General features: G+C 44.2%; 1 protein-coding gene across 1 annotated transcript; it reads right to left on the bottom strand.

Annotated features, from left to right (window-relative positions):
* Positions 1-11,607: 11,607 nt before the first annotated feature.
* LOC116653610 lies at positions 11,608-14,260 on the bottom strand. Its single transcript, XM_032445477.1, has 3 exons — positions 13,708-14,260; positions 12,357-12,652; positions 11,608-11,756 (listed from the first exon to the last, which is right to left on the bottom strand). Exons 1-3 carry the CDS (start codon positions 13,863-13,865, stop codon positions 11,608-11,610), a joined length of 603 nt encoding a protein of 200 aa, XP_032301368.1. The 5' UTR covers positions 13,866-14,260.
* Between the last annotated feature and the right edge of the window lie 93 nt (positions 14,261-14,353).

The following is a 14,353-nucleotide window of genomic DNA, read 5'->3' as shown; positions in this document are numbered from 1 at the left end:
TATACTTTTAAGTGACTGTTTATAACCATTTGGCTACTATTTTTTTCTCTCCTTGTTAGAAACTACTTTTTATGGTAGAGGACTATGCTCCATAAACTACCTGCCCACACACATAGTCGCTTTATGAACTTAAATAACAATAAATCATTCCAGGTTTTGTGTTAGTAGGGTTTATACAGAGCAGTATTACAGGTGGGGCGTAGACCACCTAGCAAAATAGGCCACTCTTGAAAGTTGAACCCAGACTCAATTCACAGCAGTACTGATATGCTCATTCTTGAAAATGTTAAAAATCCACAACTTAGTAGGAGCACTGGGCAGCTAAGTGACTGTTCAGATCTGTGTTCACAATACATCTGAAATCATCCTTGGTTCCTAAAAGGCCTGCCTGCAAAAATGAGGGTGCCTTGTTGCAATGCGTGTAAGGAAAAAAATGCTTGATTTGATGCTCTCCTTTTAGGAAAAAGACTGGAATAAACTGCCATTTTTATAAGGGGTCTGAACAATATTTAGCATGCTTATTTTATTTCAAATGCTGTCGGTTATAAACTGATACGCAAATCTTTGAAAAAGTTCAACTTTTAGGTAGCATAAAATTAGATTTTGTAAACTAATAGGGATTAACTGGAGGAGGGTGGTGGTGTTTCTCTCTGGAATATTAAATGTTTCCATAGCTTTATTAGTTACTCTTGAAATCCTCTGGGGAGTCTTGGCCTGTTATAGCCCAAACTCTGTAATTCAAGGAGTGACTGAAATGTTGAACTTGACGATTACACTTTTAATTACCAAAATGTAAGAATGAAATAAATGTATTCTATATAATCTGTTTGGTTTTTTTTTTTTTTAATTATTTTTTTGAGTCTTTCTAAATATGATTATCTACAATTGCTGATAACATAACTTTGATTATGATTTCATTCTTATAATGTTCAAAGTACTAATGCTACTGTGTGAAGATTTTTTTGTGTGTGTGAAAAAGAATTAATATTTTCATTGGCAGAAGTTAATTGAAAGGAATGTATCTTTTCTTATCCTAATTAACCTGGCCATTTTCAAAGTGAAAAATAACAAAATCAGCAGCTAAGAAAATATTCTCTTCTTTTAGCATTTATGACAAGTATCAAGCAAAGCAGGTGAACTATGTGGTAAGATATTTATTTTCTCCTCCTCCATACCCACTTGAGTAATAATGATTGCTGCCTCTTAAAGTTTACTCTCTGGTTTTGGAAGAGGATAATTCTGTGGCAGTCACTTGGCTTATACAAAAATGGTAAGGTGAGGGATCAGATTCTCTATTTCTGAAGTGCATTCTAACTTGGTAATGATAATCTTAAAGCAGAAATCCAAGGCTCTCTGCTCTCTGGCAAATAAAAGTTTCATAATGTTCAGAAGGATTTGTCCAGGTAATCGTGGCAGTTGAAGGAAACAATGAGTGAAATGTTTATCCTTTGTTAGAGCCAGCAGCTTCATGGCTTAATTAAAATATGGCATTAATTTTAAAAACCTTCATTAAATCATTATAATTAAATGATGATAGGCACCAAAATTTTTGCTTGTTCACTCTGATGGTTTATTTTAGGAAACTCAGTCCAACAGGATGAACCTTGAATATACAGATTAATGCAAGGGAGGAAATTTTATGTTGTCTGTTAGTTAATACAGAAGCCAATCTTATTAATCATGAATTTACAGAAGGCTGTTTTATTAGATGTTAACCATAGCTTATGTTGACAATTGATTTTCATTGTAGGACAACTGAATTTATTATTTGTAATAAGATAAAGATAATTAAATTGACTTTATAAAGGTTACTATCATAAATGTTGGTAGTACCTGTGAATAGCAAACATAGAACTGCTCTAGCAGCGAAAATTCAGTTAAGTGATAGGAGCTTTTTTTCCATTACGTTTAATTGTCTCTGAATATTTTTAGCTTGCATTTCATTTTCCTGCCTTTCATTTTTGTTTTCTAATGTGAGAAAACTCTCTGGGTTGAAACCTCACTTTCTTTCTGATTTCATTTTCTTCATTTTCTTTCCAATAAATCGGGAGCAAAATGTTAAAAAATTACAGAAGTAAAATAAAATACGGAATATAAACATTATGTAGCAAAGTTTTGTCCTGTGTCTTCTCCATTTTTGTCAGTGTTATTCACAATATGTTGAAGTGGGTCTGAGATCTACAATTAAATCTGACTTTCATGTTTTTGTGGGTTTTTGTTTTTTTCTTTTAATATTAAAAACAATTATTAAGGAAGATAATTTAGGCTTTGCAAAAATGAGACTCCTCAGAAATTATTTAATCTTTTAAAACTGTAATGGCTTCACAATGTGTATTTCCCTACTCCTCAATGCCCTCCATATATCTGGGTACAAGCTTTGGAAATGTGGAGGAATTCTGCGGAGGTTGAGCCCTTGGGAAAGCAGCTGAAGTAGCATCTTCAAACCTAGTGGCAGCAGAATCACAGAATCACAGGGTATCCTGAGTTGGAAGGGGCCCACAAGGATTGTTGAGTTCAACTCCTGGCTCCACATAGAAGTACCTTCTGAAGATGTGACAGTGTTGAAATTATGCAGTACAAAGGTAAGCACTATCAAAATATTTATAGTGTGTTTTTACTGTAATATTAATCTTTGGTTTCTAGATCAAATTTGCCATAACTCTACAGACTTGTAAATCATCTTTGTTATTTTGTACCAGTACTGAAATGAAAAAGGGAGGCCTTTAGGAAGACTGTGGGGTAAGCACAGGTGTTTGATATGGTCTTTAGGGTGTTTCAGAAGGGAGGGAGTTATGTATTTTAATGAAATATACTTGGCCATATCTTTGTATTAATAGAACTAACTGTGATTACTTCTGTGGTTCATCCATTTGTGGAAATAAAGGTGTAGCTATGGCAGAGTATGGAAGAGGTGAGCAGCACGTTACAAGAAGCACAGCTTACCAGTTTACCAGGTAGTCAGGCTGCTGGTTGTTGGGCTGCAACATAGGTGCCAGTCAGTTGTTTCATTTATATTTAGTTCAGGGAACAGCGATGAAACTCTTTGTAATTTAAACTGATGGCCAGTTAGTTGCCATGTGGTTTTGTTACTGATGCTGCTTTCTCTAACAGAAGGACTATAAAATATTCTGTGTCCACTGTATTTCCAATGCTTTGTTGTTCCTGTGTGGAATTCTTGAGCTCAAGGCTCTACTACTTGATCCAAAGGTAGGCAGGAGCCCACACAGCCAGGATCCAGGTGCTACCAGTAAATTTTCTGCCATATTTCCATTGCACACATCCACAAAAATCCTGACTGTCACCTTAGGCTCAGGCCACCTTCTGGGCAGGTTTTCCTCACAAAGCAGAGCAGAGCCTGAATTCACCCTGTGATGTTTGCCACAGTCCCTAGGAGAGAGCCCTGTCACTCACACTCTGCTCTGCCTGAAGCTGGGGAGAGAAACTGGGACCTCAGGGAAACTCAGCACCTGGTGCCCTGTTTGGTTCCCTCCATCCCCTATGTGGAAACCTGAGGAGATTGTGCTTTTAACTTGGATACTTTAAGTACATAGATAAATCTGGAATAAGCATCACTCGCTTTGAATTTTCCTACTGTACGTTTTAATGTTAAATACATTTATTGAAACATAAAATACAGGATCCTTGGCTGGAGTTTGGCTCTTCACAGCTACAGCTACCTTACACCATATTTCTGGACACCTTCAGGTCACTATAAGCAGCACTTTCTGATTCTCAGCGTGTTCTTTGTAGTGAAGGTGCTGAAGCCATTGTAATAATCTGATATTATCTGGTTTTAATACATAACTTAATCTGCTCAGAACAAAGCCAGGGCAGTCTCATTCTTCAAGCAGTTTCCATTTCATTGCAGTATTTACTTTAAATGAAAGGCCACAATCCTGTTCAAAGCCATAATTTCCCCCTCTCTCCCCCGCTGTCATTAAAACCAGATAACAAGAAGAGAGTGGAAGATAACTGCCACTTATTTGGATTTCACTGGAGCTCTCAGGCAGAAGCAGGGACGCCAGCCAAAGCCAAATCAATTCATTTGACTGATTTGCTGATTACCTGTGCTAGTTATTCCCTGATTATCTTTCCCGTTGTCCAGGACTAGCTCTTGTTTTTGGGTTTGGTTTGACTGCTTATTCTCACCTGTTATTTGTAGTGAATATTCTGCATGGAGTGCACTACATGCTAGTCTTTACAGTCAGGAGTAATTGGCACTGGAAGAAGTGAGGACTGCTGTGGTAACTAGTGAAGCAAAACCACGATGTTCTAGTTTTTCCAGGAGGGCACAGACAGGTGGTGTGAGCTGAACTCCAGCCACACTCTGTGACAGGCTGGGACCCAGCTCCCAGTGCCCAGGGCTGATGGGTTGTGCTTTCCTCTCTTCCCTGTCACTACTGCACCTCCGTTCTCCATCCCAGCAGTGCACGTGCTCAGGAAGAATGGACAACTGATTCTGCTTTGTTTGAATGTAAACTTTCACTCTGTAGGATCTACCGTGATGTAAGACAAGGAGCTATTCAGCAAATTGGTGTTAATAACACAGAGTTTTAAAGTTATGGTACTATATGACAGAGATAATTTGGTCAGACTAGGCAGCCAGGCCGTCTCACTCTAGTAACCAAAAGGATCTGAAATAATGCTTCAAAACCCAAGGAATTATCCTGTACTTTGGGGCCTATGGCAGCAAAGAGAAAACTATGCCTCTGAGTTGGACCTTTTGCTCTCCCAATAACTTCCAGGTGAAGAAGGCCCTCAGCCCACAGGTTGCCTTCTGGTCTTCAGCCATGCTGCAGCAAACATAGCATAGATAAGCAAATGTGGCTTTATCCACGCTAGAAGTGAATTGCTTTATTCATATTCATTATATTTTCTGAGTGGATTCATCTGCAGCAAATAGGGCAGTTAGCACCCAGCCTGTGCAAATGCAGGAAAAGTCGGGAAATAGAGCTGTGACTAAAATGAAGTTCATTGAACTGCAGGTGTCGGAAGGGACCTCTGGAGAATGAGTCCAGTCCCCAAATTCTGTCATTCTGAATGGTGCAGAAAGAATCGCAAATGACAAAGCAATTCCAATAAAATCAAGCTACCCATTCTGCAGCCAAACACACAGCACCAGGTATGAAAGCAGCTATGTCAAATTGAGGGCCAGATTCCCTCTGTCCCACACTGAGACCTGCTCAGCCTGTGGGGTCACTTTTCTCCCTTGCCCACCTGCTGCCTTTCCATTTCTGAACATGTGTGTGTGTATGGCTGTGCTCATCTTGCTCTTTGGTAAAGATATATTGAGAAGCCTGAGGGCAGGCTGATAAAGCAGCAATTACAGAACTAAGTCAACAAGAAGAGATGGCACCATGTTGGCCAGTAGGAACGTTTGTTCAGCAGTGTTCCAGGGAGGGGAGAGAGCCTGAAGAGCAGATGCAACTTTCCCAGCACAGATAACAGGTTTCCTCTTGAGATCAGTCCCCAACAAAGTTGATCCAACTGGTATTATCTGTAAAATCAACCACTGGCTGGGCCAACAAACCCAGCAGTCCCCAGACCTTAAAATATCCAATTTCAGTAACAGACTTTGCCGTAAACTTTGGACATTATCTTCACCTGGATCAGATCTGATAAAATCTCCCAAAGAGGAATTCAGAGGTGCTGGAGCCGATGTTCAGCTTAAAGGTTAATTATTTAAACTTACAGGTATCCATGTCTCTCATTAGGAGAGGAACATTGGAGCTCCATATTAAGACAGACCATTAATTCCAATATATCTTTCCTGGCTGCGACCAGAGGTGCTGCAGAGGGGATCTGTGAGAAACAGCCACAGCCAGAGATATCCCTTCCTGCTTCCATCAAACTGCAGCATAAGTGCTTCCTGAGCCAAATTCTGTAAGTGAGCTGTTATGTCCAATCCTCATCAAGGTACCTATTCTCCATTAATTTGTCTTCTCTCTTTCTGAACTCATTTGTACTTTTGGCATCCAGAGCTTCCCATGGCAACGAGTTCCACAGTTTAATTATGCACTGTGTGAAAAAGTACTTCCTTTTGTTTGTTTTAAACCTGCTAAAACAGAATTACAGGATGCACAACAGAATTTCACAGGCAGACTCAAATGGGAAGATAACGTGGAATGACAATGGAAAATCATTCTCGGAGCAGAGAACTGGAAGCCAGTTCTGTTTTTGTGCTGCTCTGAGCACCAGTATGGGATTAGGTAGTACTTCCTATCAGTCCTCTCACTCTCACAAATAAGCTAATTTACCCCGTTAGTGCAAGCGGTTAGAAAACAATTGGAATTCACCACAAAAATGACATACTTAAGAAAAGCAAGGTCCACCTCTTCCTTTTCTGTTAGAGTGGAAAATCGTTCTGACTACTGTTTAGGGAGGGAGGACTCTGAATTTACATTTGAATTTACTGAGTAATGCAGTGTTTTAAAAATCAATACGTTCTGAGGATTTCAGAGCCACACCACGGTGAAGGAGTGAGCAAACCTCTCTTCTTGGAACTGAAGCAAGATAACATCTGGAAAAGGTGAGTGTAGTGCTGTGCACCTTGTTACTAGGAAGGCAAGCTGGAGGGAGTTCAGAGAAGAAGAGTCAACTGTAGCTGTGTGCTTGGAAGGAGTGCTGGTGAGAAACAGCGAAAAGAGCTGACGGTGTAGGGTTTGCTAATCAACACTCAAGGAAGAAGATGACATAATAACAGTTAACTAATGCTTGAGGTGTGAGCCTGCAGGAACAAGGGGAACTGGGATGGCAATCAGGAGCATCCCGACTCTTCAGGAATGTACTCACTGTTGGCACACACAGAGGTTTTGGAGGGCTGCAGTGCTCCCTATCAAGCCAGCTGGTTTATCTATAGCAAACACCTAACCTGGCTGCCTGACTTCAACATGCATTCTTACAGTTTAATATTTTACAGGTGTCAGATGGGTGCTGTGAAGGATACATAGTGAGCAAGGTCATGTCTCCCAGTGGATTCAGTCCTGGTATGATATGAAACATAATCAGAAAGAGACAAAAACAGTAAAAGACCAGCTTGAGAGCCGCAGAAATGAAGCGATACAGAAAGGCTTTGGATGAAGCACATTGTTTTAGAGGCAGATGATTCTGACTTGATGCTGTGATGTTGGTCCTACTGAAACTGCCTTGACTCATGATCTGGTCTTCAGTGCATCTCAGACCACAGAAGATCTTACTTTAGGAACGAATCCAGAAGCAATGTAATGGCAAAAGGCAGGGAGGGTTCTCCCAGTTCCCCACAGGCTGTCAGATGTTCTTCAGTGATTAAACATGAGTGACGTCTAAATTTAGATCAGTTAGTTTGTTTTAATTAATCCTGAAACTTCAATTTGTGTTGAGTTTTTAAGAGAGTTTTTGCAGTTTCATAAACCTCCCGAAGTCATATTACACACATTTAAAACATATCACTGTACAGAAGGTAGTGTAGAAATGGATCTTGAAGAGGAAGATATATTTTTTCCAGTTAATATCTGCTACATGTTCATAATGTTATACAAGGGATCTATTTGGTCTCTTATGACTCTATTATTAGTGGGCCTTTTCCACAATGGCGTGTCTCCAGAGCCTCTGTCCTGGTGAGATGCCTGCTGCATCTCTCTTCCAAATGCTGCATGTACCCAATAAGTCTGAACAGATTTTTAAAACCCCATGTTTTTGGCTGAGGATATTCTTCAGCTACTAATTTGCATTTATTGTAGTAACTTTGCAGTAGATTTTATGCTGTAGGCCAGAGATCAACTTCTGGATTAGCACCTGCAGTGGGTTTGGCTCTGAGCTCATGATTGGGGTTCAAGGAAACATCTGGGCTATGGATTACGTGCTGCAACACTGACACTGCTCCTCCAATTCCAAGCCCCAGTGCTGGGATGAGGTAAGATTATGAGATGGTCAAACTATGGAAGGATTGAGAAACAGCAGCTGTTCTGCAAAACAAATCAAACCCAATCCATAATGTATTAGCAAAGAACTGTAATCTTTAATATAGAAGTCTGACGTACAGATTTCACATTGATGTACTTACTTTCCTGCCAAATGTGATTTATTTTTTGTTTTGTTTTTACCAAAAGTATTACAACCAGTACCTGCTGTGGTGTAGACACCACTGTTTTAATTTCCATTTGGGATAAATTATATTTGGGACAGCAATCTGTGCTACCAGCCTGATTCCATGCCCACCTGGAGAGCTGCATGACCAGTGCTATGGGTTCCTCTGATCAGTACTGTCACTTTCTAGGCCAATAAGCTCTAGAAAAACAGCTCATTCAAAATGAGTATTCCAACCAGAATCCAGGGGAAAAAAAGACGATGAAATAAAGCATCAGAGAACAACAAAATCTACAGTTTTGTGAAAATATTTCCTAATTTCCAAACTCTGAAGGGATCCAAACAGTGACTTGACTTACTGCTGCAGAGTGTGAATGGGATCAGACACACTGAAAACCCACTCAGATGCTCACTTACATCATTCTCTGGATGTACTGAACTGAATGGAGCTGCTATCCTCTACTTTGACTGGGGAAAGCATTTCTCTTTTTGTCTCTCCTCACAGACTGTGTGGGTTTCCCCTCCACAGTACCACCACCAGGGCCCCAGATGAAGCTTTTGGCAGATATGGGCAATCTAGGAGTCAGTGCCTCCCAGTGCTACATCTAGAGAGGATTGAAATGCTGACACAGGCCAGGCTGGCTGCTCTTACACAGTTGTGGCATCCTCCCAAGTCCTCAATGCAAAGCAGAAGTCCTTGTTGCTGGATGCCAACATCCCCTGGGCAGCTGGAAGTGTCATCAGTGCTCTGTGACAGGACACTGAGACTTTGGTACCATCAGGAAACTCCACACTGTCGTCAGACCCAATTGGAGTGCTCCCACCACCTCTGGAGTGAACTGATGGAGTACGATGGCACAATATATTCTCTGGATTGAGGCACTCAGGACTGGGTACCATCTGCAGCTGGGGCTGTTATCTGGGCTGATTCTGGGCTGTGCAGTTTCCATCACAAAGGAAAGGAAGACTCAAGCTCCTGTGCTGGAGCAAAAAGGGGAAACACCTGCCTTAAGGAAGTATTATTCTTCTTTTATTTCTTCCATCAATATTGAATTTTACATGACATTTCCATGTGCAACCATCAAGGCATAATCTGTCATGCTGTTATTAAAAGCTTCACAATTGGACTCTGGAGATCATCAGCTCGGATGGGCTCCAAAATCATTCCACGAACTCTGAGTCAGCTTCCAAGGCGCTCCCTGGCATTCCCACACCAGATCTACCCCAGTGCTTCAGTTCCTGCCCATGGAAACAGCCTTGAGAAGTTCTGCACTCAGAGATCGCACTCTGTTTCTTGGATGAGGACAGAATTTAGATCCATCCTAATTTTGCTGTCAACCAGCTGTAAGTTGTTACCTTGATCATTACTGCACACTGCTGCTTTTCGCTATTAACAACTGCACACACCTATCAGCTCCAGATAAAACAAACCTTCCTGGGGACTGACTTCATGATGCCAAAATGATAAAGTTGGCTAAAAAATGCAGAGCGAATGTGTGATCTCTGGAAAACATTAACAAAAATAACCAAGTAACACTCCCCATTTGTACCTAATTCCTACTGACATCAAATTTAGCTGTGTGTACTTTGGACCCACTGGATCTGAACTCCTGTTTGAAATGCCTAATAGCTTGTAGTCTGATTACTCTGTTAAAAAAAAGATGTGTTGTCATCACTGTAGTTTAGGCAGATTCTCCATTGTCTGCTCTCTTGTTATGGACATTTACATCAACACGGAGTGGGTGTACAGCAGCCAGCAGTTGGTGTTAGCAGCACTTTGCAGTCAGTTTGCACTTACGTAAAGGATTGTGCAAGATGTGAGAGGGAATCTAGCCCCTGGGAATTGTGTGTGTGTTTGGGTGTAATCTTGGTGTGTGTAGCCAAAACATAAGAATATAGAGAAGTTTTAACATGCTGTGGCCGCCATCACCCCAAATAAACAGGATGAACCACGGAGCTCTCAGTAGCACTCACACACAGGATCCAGAATAGCCTGTGTTTTGTGGTGGCAGATATGCAGAAATATGAGCCTGTAAGGAGCCATTATATTGCTCTGTTTTTCATAGTGTTGCTCACCACATTCTCATAATGGTCAGATAAAAAATTCCATGGAGTTTCCCAGGATGTCTCTTTGCAGCTCAGAAGAAAACCGGTGAATTCTGTTCCATTGGGCAGAACTGAATTGCAACTCTGGTTTAGAGAAGGCAGTATCGCTGCAGTCATTGGGAGAACCCAGAAAGAAAGCGTTATGAAGGTATGTTTATGGAGTGGGGCCATGTGTTCCTTCCTCCCACCTCAGAGCCATAAATGCTGCATATCCCACTTTGCAGCATGAAGGTGTCCCAGCAGAGGTATTAATGTAGTGCTATCGGGGGTAGGAGGAAATGGAGGCACCTTACCCACGTGCTCCCCGAGGATCTGCCATATGTTGGTTGGAAATCTTTGACAAGACTCAAAGCACCATTAAAGCTTTTCTGAGCCTTCTAAATTTATTTGTTTTCACTGCATTGGTGTCAGTGTATAGGAAAGGGACACTCACTGGCAGCAGCATGGCTCATATCCATAGATCTCCAGTGCCAAGCAGAAAGAACCCTCCAAGTCATCAGAAAGTCAGGATGCAGTCGTTACAGATGGGTCTCTCTACAGAACTTTGGGGTCTTCCTTTTGCTGCCCAGAGCCCACAGCCCCAGATGGAGAATGCATGCTTCATTCTCCTGAGGATTAGCGGTGGTTGGGGAACCATAGGTTTCCAGTGCAAGGATGTCTATATGTTGGCAAGGGAATTTGTTTTCCTCTGACCTAATGCTTAGAAACTGCTGAACCAGTTTTGCTGAGACCTTACAAATCCTTAGCATGAGGCATATTTCCCCAGGAGAGAATTTTTTCCACCTGAAAGATTTAGATTTGGCATAAATCATGATCAGATGAACGTAGAGGTGTAGGATGGAAAATGATAAGCCCCTGCCAGCTCTGCCTGCAACAACAGCTCTAGTTGTCCACTGCTTTTTAACCAAGATTCATCTTATTTTGCTACAACTAATTAATACTCCTAGTATTCAGTTAATGTTGTTTTGCTACAGCTAATTAATATTTTAACCTGCCTGGTGCTTGTTATAGTTGCATCTCATTGGTAAATGGTGAGGAGGAGATGTGAGAGGTGAATGTCTACCAGATGAGTGATCTGGAAGACGGAGTGTAGGCTGACATCACCCCACAACATGCAGTGCTGCTGTCTGAAGCTGTCTGGCTGCCATGGTGCTAGGAAAATCAGAGAGGTGATCTTCCTCCTATTTCCTCCTTGGATGGGGTTCAAGGTTGTGGCCTCACCTCTCTTGGAAGCAGCTTTCAACACCTTCAATAATTGGAAGGGTTGAAATGGCTGAGGGCGGGATCCTCCTGGAAAGCACCAGGTAGTGCTGGGCGATGACTCTGGCTGCTGGAAGATGGGCTCTGCTGCACAGCCTGCAAATTCTGCACAGCTCTACATGCTTGGTTTGGCCAGAGTGATTAATCTCTGGTTCTGCAGTATCACTGAGTGTGCTATTATGGGCAAACTCCCATTTCTGAGAGCAGAAACTGGGCAAGTCCTGCTCCAGCAAACCATGCCAGTGGGAACCGAAGGAGCAGGGTGAGCTGGGCATTCTGTGCTCTCGGACCTACTGCTCCTTTAAATTGAGGAGTTTCTTTGCCATCTGCAAAGACAACCCCATGGATCATAAACCTTCTGGGGGGCGTCTGCAGGTAATCGAATGTGGGCAGCAGTGGAGAACGCAGTCTGGAGGCTGCAGCCACCTTCAGGAGCTCCGAATTCCCGATGCTCTGACGTTAGGTGTTTGTTAGTTTGTATGCTCCGTGGATCTTTTGTCGGATTTTATTGTCTTGTTCTTTGCCGTGTTGTCGGTGTCCCCATGCTCAGCGCTGCCCATAGCAAGGTGGGACTCCCGGGCAGGGCCGCCCCGTGCCCCTGAGCTCCACAGCTATGACACAAAGGGGCAGCCCGCCGGGAGGGTCCCTGTGGCTCCGGGGAGAGCGGTGCTGCTCCCGACCCCGACCGGAGGGTCCCGGGAGGGGGGGGGGCAGGGCCGGCAGAGGCAGCAAAGAGGAAGGGGAGCCCGGATTTGTTTTATTTTGTTTGTCTTTTGCTCGTTCCCTCAGCTCGGAGCCCCTCAAAGGGGATTTCGCAGAGAGCGATCGGCAGGACAGGGCCCCGCCGTTATTACAGAACTAATGAGTTCTCCAGGCGCTCCCTTCGGGCCGAGGTGCGGGGATGCCCCGTGTCCTCCCCCCCCCACCAGCAGCAGTTCTCGGCTCAGCGAGAGATCTGGGGAAAAAAAAAAAAAAAAAAAAAGAGTGGGAAAAGTTTTTTAATCGCGAAAAAGCGAATTGCGTTTCTTTTTCTCCCTCTCTCCGAGGAACTGCCGTGCTCCGCAGAGGGATCCTGGAGCAGAAATAGCCTCGGTGCGGACGTCCCGTCCAGGGCGGCTGCGGACCGCTCGGTGCCTCCGCGGACGCTCCGCGTTCGTCGCAGCGTTGGGACCGCAGCGCTCCGTCCGGAGCTGCGCTGTATCCCTCCCGACGGAAAGTCCAACTGAACGCAGTTCCAAAGAGAAAGGAAAAAGGTTTGATTTAATCCAGAAAATAATTAAAATCTCATGTATTTTTATTGGTTTGAGTATCCAGCAGAGTGAAAATATTGAAACTCCGAGCCCCCTTGCATTAAAAAGTCACAACTGCTCTATTTTATTGGTTCTGACTGTGTGAAAAAAATTATAAGGACAACATTGAAAAAATCCGGGTTTTAGAGCCCCGAATGGCCGTAAAAACAATAAAATCAACTATAAAACCTGCACTAGTGATATTAAAAAATTATGTAGTTCAATAAATGTGACATTTTCATGAATGCGATTTAATAGTCTCCGGGCCGGGAGGAGGAAGGCGAAGGGGTAACAATTGGATCGGAGCGGGGCGGTGCTGCGGGGCCGCGAAATTAAGTGCTTCATTTTCCTTGTTGGGGATTATGCAGTGGGAGTGGAATGTAATAACTGCGCCATTAAACCTTCCCTTTAACAAGGCCTGTTGCAGGTATAAAAGTCAGAAAAGAATAATCTCTTCCTCTATTTATTTGTTTTCAAATAATGCAGCAAAACGAGGATTTTTGCCTTTTTTTTTTTTTTTTTTTTGGCTTAAATTTGTCCACAGCGTTGGGAAGCACAGACCGTAACGCCCCGCGGAGGGCAGCGGGTCAGCGCCTTCTGCGCCCCCATTAAGTGCTCCGAGCTGCAAATCCAACACTTCCAGCCCAACCATGAGCTAAGCAACCCCCTTGGACGGAGCAATGCCTCGGAGACCGGGAGCGGAGAGAAAAAATAATCAGAACTGTCAGCCCGCTTGACGTGTACCTGATATTTACAAGACACAAGACCGCGCTTTAAAGGTGAGTTTTGGCATTTGTTAACAACATAAAGAAAAAAATCCAACCTCCTGATATTATTAAAAATACATATATTTCCATTTCCACAACACCCTTTCGTCTCGTTCCCAGTCTCTTACTTATTAAGAACGTCGTGGGTTTGGGGGGAAAAAAAAAAAAAAAAAAAAAAAAATATATATATATGTGTGTGTGTGTGTGTATAAAAGCAGCACCTGCTGTTCCTTAGCAGCTCTCTGCGCTGGCTGTCACCACGCGGAGGGAGGAGGACACCTGCTGCCGCCCTGCTCCCACGTCGGGCGCTCCCCTGGCCGGCGGGGACGGTTCTGCGGGGTTTGGAGCTGCCGAAGGAGGGCGAGCGGCCGCCTCGCATCGCCTCCCTCCCTCCGGAGCGCCAGGAGCCGCTCCCAGCGGCGCGTCCGTCCTGTCCGGGGCTCCGCCGCCGCTACCTCTCATTCAGCGGCAGTAGGTGCCCGAGGGGTACCGCGTCCGCGGGCCCGCACAACCCCGTCCGTCCCCTCTGTTACCCAGAGCCGGACCGGGCTGCGGGGCGGGGTGGAGGGGATCGCCCCTCGGGACGCCCGAAATCCGGGCCCGGTGCCTGAGGAACGCGCCCCCTCGCCCGCCCCCCCAGGTGCCCGCTCGGTGCCATCGGGACCCGGTTCGCGTTGATTGGCGCCGCGGGGAGTCCGCTCGGGGGAGGCGGGGGGGAGCTTTCGCCGGCGGGGGTGGTTTCCCCCTTCCCTGGCCGGGCTCATTGGCTAGACGGAGCCGCGGCAGGAAGGGGACAGAGACCACGCGGGCTCCGCCCCGCGCCGATAGAAACCTATCGGAGGGGAACCCGAGCCCGGAGAAACCCGC

Source organism: Coturnix japonica, chromosome 6 (genome assembly GCF_001577835.2).
Source record: "Coturnix japonica isolate 7356 chromosome 6, Coturnix japonica 2.1, whole genome shotgun sequence".
NCBI lineage: Eukaryota > Metazoa > Chordata > Aves > Galliformes > Phasianidae > Coturnix > Coturnix japonica.
The sequence above is the reverse complement of the archived record's forward strand: the minus strand, read 5'-3'. Positions and strand labels throughout refer to the sequence as shown.

Bases quoted from the DNA above. Each gene is read 5' to 3' on its own strand.
- LOC116653610 (XM_032445477.1), bottom strand. From the start codon at position 13,865: ATGCGAGGCGGCCGCTCGCCCTCCTTCGGCAGCTCCAAACCCCGCAGA. The intron at 12,653-13,707 runs GTGCTGCTTTTA...AACTGCGTTCAG, and splicing joins GAGCTGCTAAGGAACAGCAG to TTGGACTTTCCGTCGGGAGG. The intron at 11,757-12,356 runs GTGGGGGGGGGA...TTGTCTTTGCAG, and splicing joins TGAGCCGAGAACTGCTGCTG to ATGGCAAAGAAACTCCTCAA.